This window comes from Syngnathus leptorhynchus, chromosome 14 (assembly GCF_054491065.1).
Source record: "Syngnathus leptorhynchus isolate UIUO chromosome 14, UIUO_Slep, whole genome shotgun sequence".
NCBI lineage: Eukaryota > Metazoa > Chordata > Actinopteri > Syngnathiformes > Syngnathidae > Syngnathus > Syngnathus leptorhynchus.
Window position 1 is genome coordinate 115725 of NC_141208.1, and position 15458 is coordinate 131182.

Sequence of the window (15458 nt, forward strand, 5' to 3'; positions counted from 1 at the left end):
TAAAGTACATAGTAGGTGTCAATAAGTACATTCAAAAGCTATGAAATAATATATGCATGCAATTTGGACACTTGATTTTGTTTTTCCCATTTAAAGTATTACCTTGGGTGGTATTGGTGGTGGAAGCTTGAAAGTAAAGAAAAACCGAGAACATGTTATTTATTCCATTGGAATTCACAAATGGACAAATTGACCTGACCTCTACGCTAGACAATTAGTGATTCTGAATTGCTTATCATATAACCTTTGGGTAGTTTTAACGTTGCTAGCCTCTAATTATTGCTCAAATGCGACCCCCCCCCCCCCCCCCCCCCATCAAAACAGGCTTTATTTAAGATCTTTAAACACATGTGATTCAAATTTTCTTTGAAGAAGTTTGGTCCTTGACTATTTGAGCTTCTCTTATAGATGATTTTTAGAGTATAGGTGTGGTATTTACGTGTTCGTCCGGTGGTAGTGGTCGAATCTTAAAAGTCAAAAGATCAACGTGTTATTTATTCCATTTGAGTTCTGAATGTACAGAATGACATTATTTACACATTAGCCATGGCACGACATTACATTCGGGAAAATAAAAAAAACATATACGGCAATGGGATCGTGTACGAGGATCGAGTAGTGGATGATACCTGATCCGATCTTTTGTGCTGGAAAAAATGAAAGAGAAAAGGATGCCATGTCACATTCAATCGGGGGAAAATACCACTGACAAATTGCTCGATGACACTCTGTTTCTTCTACTTGATGAATTTTTTGAGCCATGGATGCACAATTTGCCGTGGTCCCGAATCAGCGCTCTAAGAGCTGCGTGACCAGGCTGAAACTATATATATGGGAATAGATCAGGCCTGAGGAAAATGGTGTCAAACCATCCTCACCTCTTTTAATATAAGGAACATACAGGTATGCAAATGAACAAAAAAGTGACAAGAATTTCTATGTCAATCATAAATATGCATCATTATATACGGAATAAGTTCTCACCGTTGATCAGCCGCATCGACACCGATAGTAAGAAATAGCAAACAAACAGATTCATCTTTGACTATAGTGTCACTTCCTACGAGGAGGTCAACTTCTGTATTTCATTTCCTTGTTGTTTGATGTCGACTCGTTAGTTAGTTCAATCTCGGGAGACACACCCCTCTGCTTTTTATCGGTAGGAATCTTGTTTGGTCACTTGAAGAGGGAGCGAGGGAGGGAGGGAGGGAGGGAGGGAGGGAGGGAGGGAGGGAGCGAGCGAGGGAGGGAGGGAGGGAGCGAGGGAGGGAGGGAGGGAAGGCAGCTTGGGGTTAGTTGACTTTGAATGACCCCAGTGCGGCACCCGAGGGAGGACACATTCTCGTGTGCCATGGTCGCTTTTCAAATAAGGCTTTCAATTTATGAACAAAGCCCGAGTGTGTCATGTTTTCCAGACAAACAAACAAACAAAACAAAGTCAAACTAAACCACGAGTAGACTGCTAAAATGAGATATGCCATCGGGTGGCATTCTTTTGCGTGTTGCCTAGATACAAAAGGATCATTATTGTTGTCCCCCTGAACATTTCCTTAACAATCACTGCACCACAATAGGTACAAGGAAAATGACAAAAAAAGGATTGTGGAAAAAGGTGCACTGATGTCTAATGCCGTATAATCACATCACAATAAAAGAGATCACAAAGTAGTTTCCCTTCTAAGGAGATAGGAGGGTGCGTCAATATGGTATAGCAAGAGCCGAGTTGAATGAATTCAGGCAAGGTACAGACATGATCCGAAAACAAAGACGTGAATGACTATTCAGCATTTGCTTGATGTGAAGAAAATAAAAACGTATAACTTCCTGAGCAGTTTCCAATGGGCCGTTACTTTTCTCATCAATGACTCTGTCACACTCTCCAACTTTCTCCAAACTCTTGAAGCGTCTGGGCCAGCGTGCCGTCCGGCTTCATCCGGTCATTCAAGATTCGACCGTCAAAGTTTCCACACAGGCCCCCCAGCTTCCGTTTGTATGTCCGCGGTAGAGTTATTTCTGCGGGAACAAAGCAGTTGATTTGAGGGTTAGATACACATTTACAGTTGAGTCTGTCCTATCGTCTCTGAAATAGGTCCTTTTCTGCAAACAAATTGCCCAGACTGTTGAGCTCCTTCCTCATGACATCTTTTCAAACTTAAGTGTCTGAGAAGACGATTGGAGTTGAATTGAGGAAGTCATTATTTTGTGTATTGGAAGCACGGGACGACCCTTGATTTGTTTTCACGTGATGATAATAGCAAGATGACTTGACTTCACAGCAGAGAGAAATTGTGTATGGCAATCAACACCCATGAGGCAATTTGGTTACAGTGGCATGTAGTTGTCCAGAATATTCAGTCACAGCAAGTCCCGATATAAAGATTGTTGGTGTTTTAGAGAATTAAAAAAAAAAAAAAAAAAAAAACAGGAAAAAAAGAAACTCACCTGCGTCACTTTGACCATCAAACTTTACGGAAAGACCAAAGTCTGTTTTGAGATAAATGTGAGAGGAATTCTTGATCATCTTTAGACCAGGAGACGGTGAAACAGGTGTCTTTGCTCTCTGTCCATCCACCTATAGGAAAGCAGAAACAACTTTTGAACAATCAAATCTGGTCCATCAATTTAAAGGCCGTGGGAACTCACAAACAACTTCCCAAACTTCTTGAACTCCACGGTATGATTGTACACTTTCATTTTGAGGCTCTGCAATCCGTGGTGTCCTTCGTGCTCATTGCTTTCGTCGTCACCGTCATTGTCTTCGTCGCGGTCGTGGTCTTCTTCGCTACTATCATCATCATCATCGTCGGGTGTATTGATCCCCTCGATGTAAACATCCTGGATATTACTAGGCAAGTTTTTGGTTTGGACCAGCACGTACGAGTGTGCTCCCTCAAAGCCGTGCTTCATGTCGTCAAAGGTCCTGTAGCCGGAGTCTTCATTTATTGTACATTCATCGAAAGCTGTTGTGTGGCACAAAATGACAATTTGGAATTGATTAGCCATATAAAATGCGTGACCAGCTATGAGCTATTGAATAATACACAGTACTTGTTTTCTGGCAGTAATAATGTCCCTCTTTGTGTTGGAGGCAAACGGCATTTCTGTCACACTCTCCTTCGTCACAATCAACCTCCCCGCCGTCATCTTCCCGCTCACATCTACATTTCCGACCGCAGTGTTCGGTATACCAAACTTGGCCGAACTGCAAAGACAGAAACCCGACACGGTAACAGCAGCGGGCTTTCACTCAACTGATCCAAAGAAATTCTGGCTCGTCACTTACTTGGTATTTATTGCCATCTCTGTCCACGCATCCGCATTGTCGGATTGGCACACAGAGGCCGAATTTCAGTACATAGCCGTCATCACACACGCAACCCGGCTCACAAAGCCCACTTTCATTACAATGTGGCGGAGCGTTCAAAAATCTGCAGGTTGGACTGCAGGCTGGGATACATGTGCTGTAATGGCTGTTCTGCTTGCAGAAAGGTGTTGCTGAGAGAGAGAATGAGAACATCCTATAACCAATCAGTTATTGCTTCACTCGTCTCGGTGGGTTCTCCAGAATGTCTTTATTAGTGTAGTGTCGCATCATGTTGGCGGTCTCGTTTGTAGGTCGTTACAAGGTTTAAAGTCTCCCAATGAGTTCATACTTACTTGATTCGGGTGCAGTTGGGGGCTGTGGTAGAACAGTTGTCGCTGGTTGAGATTCATTCGGGTGTTGTGGTTTGATGGTCGTGGTTAACTGTGGTTCAGTTGTTGCATTAGGAGGCTGAGGTTCAAGGCTAGTTGTTGACTGAGGTCCAGCTGTTGCTGTCGGAGTCTCTGGTGTCACTGGTGTCGGCGGGTGTGGTTTAGTTGTCGGTTCATTGCTTTCTGTTGTTAGCGGTATGGGCTTAGCTGTGGACCCGGGGTATGTAACAGGTGCTGTCATTTCTTCAGTCGTCGGTTCAGGTCCCGGATCTTCCGTTTCTTCGTCTGCTGGGTGGTTGGTGGATGATGGGTGAACTACGGCGGTGGTCTGCGGTGGGATGGTAACTGTCGCACCAGACACCGATGTTATCGGGTGTGGTTTAGTTGTCGGTTCATTGCTTTCTGTTGTCAGCGGTATGGGCTTAGCTGTGGACCCGGGGTATGTAACGGGGTCTGTCATTTCTTCAGTCGTCGGTTCAGGTCCCGGATCTTCCGTTTCTTCGTCTGCTGGGTGGTTGGTGGATGATGGGTGAACTACGGCGGTGGTCTGCGGTGGGATGGTAACTGTCGCACCAGACACCGATGTTATCGGGTGTGGTTTAGTTGTCGGTTCATTGCTTTCTGTTGTTAGCGGTATGGGCTTAGCTGTGGACCCGGGGTATGTAATAGGTGCTGTCATTTCTTCAGTCGTCGGTTCAGGTCCCGGATCTTCCGTTCCTTCGTCTACTGGGTGGTTGGTGGATGATGGGTGAACTACGGCGGTGGTCTGCGGTTGGATGGTAACTGTCGCACCAGGCGTTTCTGGTGAGGCATTTGGAGTCGAAGGCTTGGTTGTTGTCTGTGTGTCAGTGACACTTATATCTGTTGTTGTTTGGATTGTAGACGTTAGTGTCGTCGACATGTTTCCTGTTGGAGGTTCAGCACCTTCTGTTGTAATCGAATGAGTTGTCATGGGTGCAGGGGGGGTAGTGTTAGACGAGTCTGCAAAACAAATCACTTTTGATGAGGTAGACTGGACATCTGGTACATTGACTGTCAGATGGAGTCAATGATTACCTGAACAGCGCCCACTGTATAGGGATATATCATCTATGGCCACATCTGACTGATCATTAGAACCTCGTCGACCCTCAAAAAGGAGCTATTTTAAAGAACACATTTGAATTCTCCTCTCAGTACTCGGCTGAAAATATGAGGGTGAAACATTATTCGATTTTCCCGACCTGAAAAGATCCAGTTGCGGTGAAGTCAACCCGGGCTAGATGCCACACATCCCCTTGATTGTTCCTGGTCCGACTAATAGCATAAGCCTCTTTGTCTTGCAGCAAATATACATGGAGGCCCATGGTGTCGGCCGAGCCGTACATATGGTACCAGAACTGCAGACATTGCGGACCAGAGGCAGAGCACTCTGAACTGATGAGGCGAGCTGTGTCTCCATACGATGCGCTGTCGGCTTCAATGTAAAGGTAGTGGCCGTCTGGATTCACGACACAAGGCTTTTGTCAGTTACCATCAAGGACATTATGACAAACGAAGCCCGTGCAACAAAACAAAACAACTCTGCATGAATCCTTTGTACAAGATTTGTTAAATAACACAGAGGAATGGCCCATTCCAACATACTTTGATCTCACGCTGTGTAAATGTAGTTGGTATTTAAAGATGATTCATCACTCATGACTCAGGAAAAGGAAACAAAATCTCCTTTGAACGACAAGGAAGTTGGTACTTGAAGGTGTGCTTCATATAAAACCTGTCCTTCTCATGCTGTCGTTATGAATAGCTTTCTAGTCTGGCAAAGTGTGCGGCATTAGTATGGGTGAGTCCGAGGTTTAATTACATCCTGTGGTGTGATCTGAAGAGGGCCCTGTCAGGAGTGTCGGGGTTGAGCCACTTTGTCTCGTCCAGTCAAATACGTCAGTAACGAGCTGATTCCAACGGCATAGGTCTTCCTCAAAATGACAAGTGATTTGGCACGCTGGAAGGTCAGAAATGTTACAAGATTGACAATCCATCGAGGGGAGAGACAAAGCTAACGTCCTAAATGGTGGCATGGCGAGCGCTGTACCTGACTGTAGTGGTCTGTTCTCCGCAGCTCCAGTAACAACGTCATTGATTGTTAAATGAGTTGTTACTTCAAGATCTATTGTGGCATTTGCCACAGGTGGCTGAGTTGAAACAGGGACTCGATCTGTAACATTCACTCCGGGAAGCTCTGTCACCTCAGGTAAAGGCGGTGTCACACTTGGAACAGCTGTGATGTTTCCATCAGGTTTGGGAGGTTGTGTTGTCATGGCACCACTTAGCTCTAAATGTCATGAGGCATACTGATCTTTGAACTAGGGAACACATTTGCACGATATGCTATTCTGTGCTGTCGGTCACACCTGAGCACTGTCCGTGATAAAGCATTATATCATCTATGGCAACATCCGATTCGTCAGTGGAGCCCCTGCGTCCCTCTATGACCATCTTAGATAGGAAAAACAACGTTTGACCTTTTGGTTATTTTTTTTTCTTTGCTTTTGAACCGTCTGTAATTTTAAGCAGACGAATGGTCAAATGGAAGCGACTGACCTGGAAAGCTCCCGCGACTTTCAAGTCCACCTGAGCCAAGTGCCACATATTTCCTTGATCATTCCTCTTCCGCCAAATGACATCAGCTTTTTTGTCCTGCACCAAATATAGACGGAGGCCCATAGTATCGGCCGAGCCGTACATATGGTACCAGAACTGCAGGCAATGAGGCCCGGAGGCGGAACATTCAGAACTGATGAGACGAGCTGTATCGCCATGTGACACGGCGCTGGCCTCAATGTAGAGGTAGTGACCATCTTAGAGAAGAGAAATCAAAGGGCCAGTTCTGTTCATAAGTTCACCTTAGTCTTTGATGCTTGGTGTGTCCACCGAGATCGTACCTCCCGTGTGGTCAGAGGAGGGGCCTGTCATTAGGGTGGGCGTAGAAGCGCTTTGCCTCGTCCAGTCAAAAGCATCTGTGATCATCTGTTTCCAGCTACAAACATTTCTATCAAAGCTGCAATTCAAGCTACAAGCTGCAAGGGAAGCAAAAGAAACAGGAGTTGCGACTCCATAAATACGGGCAACTTGAATGGCTGACTTAGGGCAATACTTCCTGGACCATCAAGTTGAGCTTTCTTTGAACAAACCTGGGACTGAAGGCAGGAGGAGGGCGTCTGTAATCAAAGGAGCTTCTGTTCCGCTTCCCAGACTACCTAAAGAAACACCTATGTAACATACTGGCATTTTCATTTCAACACCCCAAGACACATTTTCGTACGGATCGATAATTACTCGAGCAAGAGTGGAACTGGATGGAAATATCATCGATGGCCACATCCGACAGAGCGTCGGAACCTCGGATTCCCTCCGCGATGATCTGACGGGGTCAACGTACAACAATAACCAAAGCAAGACCAAGAAAATGCAAACAAAATCCATGAAATGGCCACGGCTAACCTGGAAAGGGCTGAAGACATTGATGTCAACATTTGCTGGATGCCATTCTTGCCCATGGTCGTTTGTCACGAACCAAATCTTGGTCGCTTTATTTCCTCGGAGCAGGTATACGTTAAGAGCCATGGCCGTAGCCGAGCCATACATATGGTACCAGAAGCGGAGGCAGACGGGGCCGCTGTAAAGGCATTCGGCGCTCAACAGACGAGCCGGATCTCCTTGTGCCACACTGTCGCCCTCAATGTACATATAGAATCCCTCTATCACACAGACAATCAGTCATGAAAAGTCAATCAAACCATGTACTTAGTATGTATGACATTAGGTCTCACCCCCCGTGGTGTGGTCGTGGTTTGGCCCGCTTCCGATTGTCGGAGTGGCACCGGCATATCTTGTCCAATCAAAGGTGTCCTGTACGAGTTGCTGCCACCCGCACAAATTTTCCTCAAAGTTGCAGTTTATGGGGCACACTATGGGGAAGGGAAAGAATTGTTAGCAACTCAGAGAATTCTATTTCTCAGTTTGAATATCCCCTAAATTGTATTTGCTGCAAAATGATTCATTGACTGAAATCTTTCATCTCTCTTACAAGCTGGATCTGGTGTTTGCGAGGAGGGACGAGTTGGAGTCGTTGGAGGATTTTCTGTGGTTTGGGCTTCTGCTGAAAAAGCCAAAATAAACAATTGCGCTTGTATCTCGGCCGCACCTGACTCACCACCACAGATGGAACCTGTCGCCCAATGGGGTAGCTCCACTCCTGCCACACGGCAAGCGACTGCGTAGGATTTAAGAGCTTCACACAAGGTGTGTTGGTTGCCACTTGTTGCGCAATAGTCACCAACACAACTATTGATATAGATGCTCGGGTGAACGCTATCATGGCAAGGTTGGAAGGCATCTCCAAGGATGGCAAAGCACTCATTGTAGGCCTCCTCCTCCTGGTTTCCACAGGGTTGAGGATCATTTGGGTGGGAAACACATCTTGGGAGGGAGAACGTATCGGTGGAAAATTGCCATTGATTATTACGAGGCATCTGTTAGCTTTATGTCCGTTGTATCAATAAAATAACTCACTCATTGTTGTGCGGTGCCCTCCAGCTATCAGCAAACTCAAACGCTCCTGTAGCATTTTGGCCACTTGGTTTTATGAAGTCATCATCCTGCTGGTCTGAGTAGGTACCACAAAGACCACACAGTTGGTATTTGTAGCTCTCATCGACTTGCAGGAAGAACCTGTTTTGCCCATCCATCACCATCCTTAGTCCAAAGGTTGTCTCTAAGACAACGTAGCTATTATTGTTGTAAACCCACACAGAACCGTAAGAAGCAGTACTGAAGTAAGGGAGTTCGGCATAGCTTTTATTCACCTAGAGAGAGAGAGAGAGAGAGAGGGAGAGGGAGAGGGAGAGGGAGAGGGAGAGGGAGAGGGAGAGGGAGAGGGAGAGGGAGAGAGAGAGAGAGAGAGAGAGAGAGAGAGAGAGACAGAGCTTACACATTTATGCGCCCTCGAGAATTGCAAAACCGTGACGACGAGGATCTTACTTACATAGACTTTGTTGCTCTCATTCAACGTGAGGTTGAAATTGTCCATTTGAAGTGTCACAGCGTCCAGTTTAGACCGGGTGAAGTTATGAAGGAGAGGATGCACGTTGTGACCGGTCACTGTGAAACGGACTGAGCTCTGGGCTCCACATGTGGTAGCCAGTATGTAACTGCATCCGCCTTGAAAGTCGTACGCCATCCCGTCAAAGGTGATATAGTGCGGATCACCGTACACGCTACAGGTGGCAGGCTTGCTGGGGAAGCATCCTTTGACTCCGGCTTCAACCTTACAAGCTTCATTTCTGGCGCATCGCAATTGAGTGCACCGGACACGATCGCCGGCCGTACATTGGCACTGCTGCAAACATTCTCCTTCCAAGACCATTTGTCCTCTCTGCGATCAAGCCATTTGTGACAATCACTAGTGGTCTGTATAATATAGCCATCGATCCATCTTACCTCATAGTGTTTTCCTTGACGCCAGCAGCCACAGTCCTCCGCCGGAACACATTTGCCCCCGCTGAGTTTGAAGCCCTCGTCGCACTCGCACCTTTCCTGGCAACGTCCGCACCGTCCCGCTCTATCCTGACTGGAGCAGACGTCTCCACATCCATTGGCGCACGAGTTGTAATGGCTGTTGTCACCACATGGCGGAGCTGTAAGACAGCCAGAGAGACCTGGTTCCTACTATTTGTTGCAAGGGATGTCAGAGAAATTGAAGCCACAAAGTCACCTACGGCACATTGTAGAATTCCACCATGAAGGCACAGTAACTCCAGCGTCGCTGCAGATCTCAGCATACATCTGCAATGCCTCACACAGCACCCGAGGGTCACCGTGAGTGGCGCACATTTTCTTCACACATCCCCTGAAGTAGCTTTCTGCTCCCAGAAAGGCTCGACATGCTGCAAACGGTCCCGTACTCGAGAGGAGGCCCCCGCACTTCAGCTCGTCGCCATACTGGGCTTCTTCGGCGGGGTCGCAGCGGTGAGGAACGAGAACCCTTTCACAGCCGTTAGCCGAACCGCCGTCAGGATTTCCCAAGTCATCTTCTCTGAGATGGTTAAAGTTGCCACATAATCCGCAGACCTTCTCGGAGTAAACGGACGGCAGCTTGACGTGCACGCCACCCGCATTGTGGTATGACACGGAAAGGCCGAAACTGGTTTCGAGTTCAACAGCGGCCGGGTTACTGGTGATTTTGACCGTGCTACTCCTGAGGATGAGTGGAAGAGTCCTCCAAATCCCGTTGACCTGAAGGACAGACAATATTCGTGCGATCTTCCTTTCTCATCATATGAAATGGCACAGAGATAAAGCAACTCGTGAATTCAAATGGGTTTTGGATCAAATTGCTACTCCAAGTATGACTTGGTTCAACTTGCAAAAAATACAATACCTCATACTAATTCAAGGATATGAGCTGAAAATGGTGTCGGCTGAAAATGACACCATTTTGATGGCTAAAACTCATCCAAAGTTTCAAAATCTGTCGTCATTTTCATCTTCAACTCACCACAACTCTTTGTGTCTGCCATTTCAGAAGAGACACTCTGTCATCCCCCACAGACACAGTGACCCGCTGCGCAGCCGGAACCGACGAATTGCCATCATGGCCACTGACTAGCGCCACACTAAAAGTGGACAAAGCCTCAGAGGAAGAAGAGCAGGTCTGTGCCAGAATGTAGTTGCAGGGGGCCGCCGTCAAGCGAAATGAAACTCCGTCTAAAGTGCTGCAGTCCGTGTTGCTGTGGACAGTACACATCCCAGCGTCTGGCGCCTCCCCGGGGCTTCCGATTGGAGCACCGATGCAGCTTTGACCCTCGGGACACCGAGAGGGAGCGCAGTAGAGCCGTCCGTCTGAGCAGAAGCAACGGGCGGACGGGTCTGTCCGTATCTCTTTGTTTGGATCACACTGGTGTCCTGCGGGAGATGAGAGCCAATAAGTGGAATTGTTAAGTAGAGGCGTGGAGCGCATTTGAATGAAATAGAAGAAGAGCTCCAAATAGATGACGCTGTAAAATGGACTTTTCCAGTCATACTGATCGCTACCTGCCAAAGAAGTACCAGACCAAAACTAGACAGTACTCACCGCACGAACCTCTCCTTACTCCGATGCGGTTAAATGTGACCCGAGTCTCCGAGGACACGGTTTCAAGAACAACCTCGTTGAAAGACAATTATTGACATGGACTTGCTTATTCACGTCAACATTTTCAGATCGATTCAGTCTCCTTCTTACCTTTGTCCCAGATTCAATGACCTTTAGTGGCACAAACACCAGTCGCCAAGAATCTTGTGCCAGGGCAGGCGAGGTCCAGATTTCCGCTCGACCAGTAGTGCTTTTGAGCAAAGCTCCAAGTTTGAAAGCATTGGTGGGGACCAAGTACCAGAACTCCAGACAGGCTTCGCCTTGATCCAGTGCATGACTTTCTATCGTCTCCACCGTTAGACTATCTGAAGGTGAAAATTAGCCAGTGAGATGCTTTTCGTTCGAAAGCAATGCGCGCCTTTTACGCTCGTGCGGACCGTCGCGTTAGTCTTTCCAATGGACAATAGGTGTGCTACAATGTTTGCCTAAGCCGTTTAGAGAAGGCGAGTTCGATCACGTTGACGACGGAAGAAAATCCACCCCTCCCTAGATTGTCGGTGTTGAAATAAAACAGGAGCACATCTGCTGTCATGTAAAATTCATTGAATGGAAGCTGTCTTTGATTGACTTTTTCCGAGCCTCTCCAGTCGTCCCAGAGAGAGCATGAAGTTGTAAAATATCAGTCTGGGTAATAAAATGGAACCGTGGAGCCACGACACAGCTGAATGGTAGCACCGGTTACAAATGAAACAAACGCTTGTGCATTGTTTACATGAGGACATAAATGATGAGGAAAAGCAAATACATTCTTCAGTCCAATGATCCCAGATGTGTCTTTCTTACTTGATCTTTGATGACTGGTTGTCCAATCGCACACTGCGTTGCTGCCGTGTTTGTCGAATGAACATTGTGTCAGATACTCTGTCAAAGAGTAGCAAAGCAGTTCTCAAATGCCATGTTCTGAAAAGCCACAGCAATGACGTCATACCTGAATCACTTCTCCAGTCAGGCAATTTGATGGATGAAATGTCATCATTTTCTGCCCTAACCAAAATATACGATACGAGGTTTTTGAGCAAAACACAACAGCTTCCGACGTTCAATCTATTACCTGCTGCACTGAGTCCCAGTGTGAGTTAGAAAGAGGAGAGTCGCCGTGACCAGCAAATGTGTGCAGAATCCTCCAAGCATGGCTGATCCCTTGACGCCAGCTCTTCTCTTGCTAATTCCTTGACAATCTTAAGATTGGAGTGACTTGATGAATCAATATGACCTTTCCACTGCCAGGACAAGTGGCTCACTTGTGTCACTCTACAAAGGCTGGAAAGCTTTTATAGCCTACCGCTGAAGCAGGTAACCAAAGTGGGTGGGTGGGTGGGCGGAGACGCCAGATAAAAAACAAAGGACTTCAGCAACATAGTTACAGGAAGTGGCAACAGATAAGGTCTGCATTTGACTGTTGCTAGGTCATAAAAAAGGGTCAATACAGGCTTTTGCCAAACAATTGTCCATTTCGTTTGCAAAAGAGTTCCTTCGTCAAATGGATGAATAGCTAATATTTGCCTTTGCATTGAAAACAAATGTAATTTTCCAACAGATTTTCTTTGTGCTCTTCTACTTTGCACTGCACACCACTGATAGATTTGAGGTTGAACTTGAATGAAATGAATGATTTTCAAATGAAACTTTCCAAATTTAGAGCGCGCCCAGTGTGACACACAGATAGACCGACTGACCTGCGAGATCTCCCCTTGTAGATGAGCGTGCGTGTGCCAATTAAGACCGCCTTACATGACAAAAAAGTCCTGGACATTTAGTGTATGGCCATTGTGCAAGTGCAGGTGGGAAGAGAGATAAGAGTTAACATTCCAGAAGCCCATCTGGAATGTGCCAACAGAGAGAGAGCAAACATTGGAAGTGTCCAGCTGAAGAGAAGGAAGGTCTTTGTTAGGCAGCTGTAAAATAGCCATCGGCGCTGTATACATCTCCACTATGAGTCGGCGGCTATGGTACTCTGACAGCACCCGAGCGCGTTTTGGGAAGGTGATGCAATCAATCTGCCCTTATCTAACGAGACAGCTGGCTGATTTCACGACAGATAACGCCGATTTCTCTTTGGGTGCCCGAGTCGCAAAAAAAAAAAAAAACCCGAGCCGAAAGACTTTGTCATGACAGACAAATGAAACTTGTCCGTCCGTCCGTCCGTCCATCCATCCATCCATCCATCCATCCATCCATCCATCCATCCATCCATCCATCCATCCATCCATCCATCCATCCATCCATCCATCCCACATTCTGATCGCTGGTGTCATTATGGTGTCAGGTATTCCCATACTTTTTCTGGACTCGGTTAATGTTCTGTCACATTCGGTTATTGATTTACTCTGCAATGCACTATTGCAGTGCGGCCATGACTCGATCAAATTGGAAAATTGTACAATCACTGACACGTACCGGTGGATTACCGGAAAGGCTTTGGAAAGCGTGACGTGCTCAATCGATAAACCTCTGATTTGGATGGGTGTCTCGCGTCGTAAGATTGGGCAACGCTTCTGACCATCAATCGACATATAGCGTATTCCAAAATGACCACGGTTTGTACACCAATCAAGCTATGTACTTAAAATCCATAAACCTGCAGCTGTTCCCACATCCTGCATTTGTCAAGCAAACAAAAAGGCAATTTGTTATCAAGCTCCCCCAATGAAGGCATATAAAAGTTACATCTGCATGGACTCTTTGTGCAACTTCAATATACTAATCTGTTAACTGTGAACGCCCTTGTTGGCTTTAGGTGGACTGAAAATGTTTAAAAAATGGAACCAAATGTAAATATGATACACTTGAAATATGGACTGAAAAGGTTTGAGGTGATTAAAACACGGAACCAAAAGTAAATAGGATTCTATAATACACTTGAACAACCAGTCATCAAAGTGACCAGTTGCCCATCCCTTCTCTGCGCCTAGCCGTCACCACCGCTTTGATCTATTAGGAGCAGGTCAAGGTCGCATTTCAGAGATACGTAGGGTGCGGATTGTCGCAGCTTTAGTGCTCTTCCTTTCATTGACAGACAGGAGTCAAACAAACACCTGCTCCTCATTCTCTATTCTTAGTTTTTGTCCAGAATTTTCAACGGGACGCAATTTATATGACGGAAATCAAAGACTCGCGATGTGATTGCAGAAACCTCTGTCACTACTTGATATTTTTCAGGAGCATTTGACAACAACCCTTTCCGGTACACGTTGAAGACAAAAAGAGATCCCAACACTCTTCTGTGTGTGTCCAACCCAGTGTTGCTTTTCACAGCACATCGGTCCCGCCCTACATGTCAGGCAGACTCGATCGATACTGTTAGCAAGCATCGATCGGTTAGTTGGTCTTTATTCCTCTGAAGTACAGGGAACATCACACGCCGTCTATTTTGCCTTTCCGAATGAGGACATATTAATTGAGTTTCTTTTTTTTCAACACCACCATAGGGCTTCTCCCTCTGAATTGGAAAACCTAGTGAACAATTCTGAACTTTATTTCACATGCCCTGAAGTCTGTTTGAAAGTTTATTCACCTCTGCCACCCTCTGGTGGTTTGTTTGACACACCAAATGTGCACTCCCTGCCTGATAAGCTTGTGGACCAGAAGGTGGCACTCTCTCTCCTTCTGAAAATGTCCCCAATGTCCCGAGCTTTTATATGTGATCATTCATGCATTCATTCCTATTCATCCAACCATTCCGACTCATCCATCCATCCATCCATCCATCCATTCATCCGTTCATTCGTCCATTCATATTCATCCATCCATTGGTATTCATCATCCATTGGTATTCATCCATCCATTGGTATTCATCATCCATTGGTATTCATTCATCCATTCCTATTCATCATCCATTGGTATTCATCCATCCATTCATATTCATCATCCATTGGTATTCATCCATCCATTCATATTCACCATCCATTCATATTCACCATCCATCCATCCATCCCTCCCTCCCTCCCTCCCTCCCTCCCTCCCTCCCTCCCTCCCTCCCTCCCTCCCTCCCTCCATCCATCCATCCATCCATCCATCCATCCATCCATCCATCCATCCATCCATCCATCCATCCATCCATCCATCTTCTGAGCCGCTTATTTTGGTACTGAAAAACATATACCAGTCATAGAATAGAGAGTATTTTTTTTCACCTGGATTTTCTGTGGCTGTCAGTTTGAATGGGCCATTCGCACCTTAGAAATAGATGAAAAGAATATGAATTTAATGATGATAATCTACTCTGTTAAACCAAGATAATTGTCATTTGCGCCGCGATAAGGAATTGGGTCCAGTGATTTTGCCACTGATGAGCTCCGTGCCCTGTTAGAATACTCGCTCGGGCAGACTGTGGCCCGGTGTACTATCTCCCCTAAATTAACTTCAAACTGCTCTCCATTACACGCTACCGTGAGATAGGCCATTTCACGACCTCATACGGCCTCCATCAGCGCCACTAGTTGTTTTCTTGTTTTCAACATCTCTCCATGTTCATAAAGAGGTGAGAGGATGAAGGTGGTCAAGGAAAAAGAGGGAACCTTCAAACATGACATAGTGGGTTTTCTTTTCTGAACCTTTAGAGTTTGGTGCCTTGGCTCAGTACAAGTTAGGAAAC

The 15458-nt window shown here is 46.1% G+C and overlaps 1 protein-coding gene across 2 annotated transcripts; it reads right to left on the reverse strand.

Annotated features, from left to right (window-relative positions):
* Positions 1–482: 482 nt before the first annotated feature.
* LOC147045700 (uncharacterized) lies at positions 483–12091 on the reverse strand. Of its 2 annotated transcripts, none has more exons than XM_085929998.1 (29): positions 11916–12091; positions 11793–11848; positions 11648–11725; positions 10955–11169; positions 10805–10877; positions 10229–10635; positions 9450–9966; positions 9172–9368; positions 8717–9106; positions 8245–8537; positions 7886–8151; positions 7760–7828; positions 7503–7640; positions 7174–7430; positions 7009–7093; positions 6864–6929; positions 6615–6749; positions 6274–6530; positions 6084–6168; positions 5765–6004; positions 5537–5674; positions 4917–5173; positions 4750–4834; positions 3658–4674; positions 3284–3495; positions 3049–3202; positions 2644–2960; positions 2443–2572; positions 483–2013 (listed from the first exon to the last, which is right to left on the reverse strand). In XM_085929998.1, the coding sequence occupies exons 1-29, from the start codon at positions 11993–11995 to the stop codon at positions 1871–1873; spliced, it is 6357 nt and encodes a 2118-aa protein (XP_085786124.1). In that variant the 5' UTR covers positions 11996–12091; the 3' UTR covers positions 483–1870. The 2 variants fall into 2 exon arrangements, with proteins under 2 accessions (XP_085786124.1, XP_085786123.1); XM_085929997.1 differs by having other exon boundaries at positions 7760–7831.
* Between the last annotated feature and the right edge of the window lie 3367 nt (positions 12092–15458).

Bases quoted from the DNA above. Each gene is read 5' to 3' on its own strand.
- LOC147045700 (XM_085929997.1), bottom strand. From the start codon at position 11,995: ATGCTTGGAGGATTCTGCACACATTTGCTGGTCACGGCGACTCTCCTC. The intron at 6,531-6,614 runs GTACGATCTCGG...CTCTTCTCTAAG, and splicing joins CTCCTCTGACCACACGGGAG to ATGGTCACTACCTCTACATT. The intron at 6,005-6,083 runs GTGTGACCGACA...CATGACATTTAG, and splicing joins TTATCACGGACAGTGCTCAG to AGCTAAGTGGTGCCATGACA.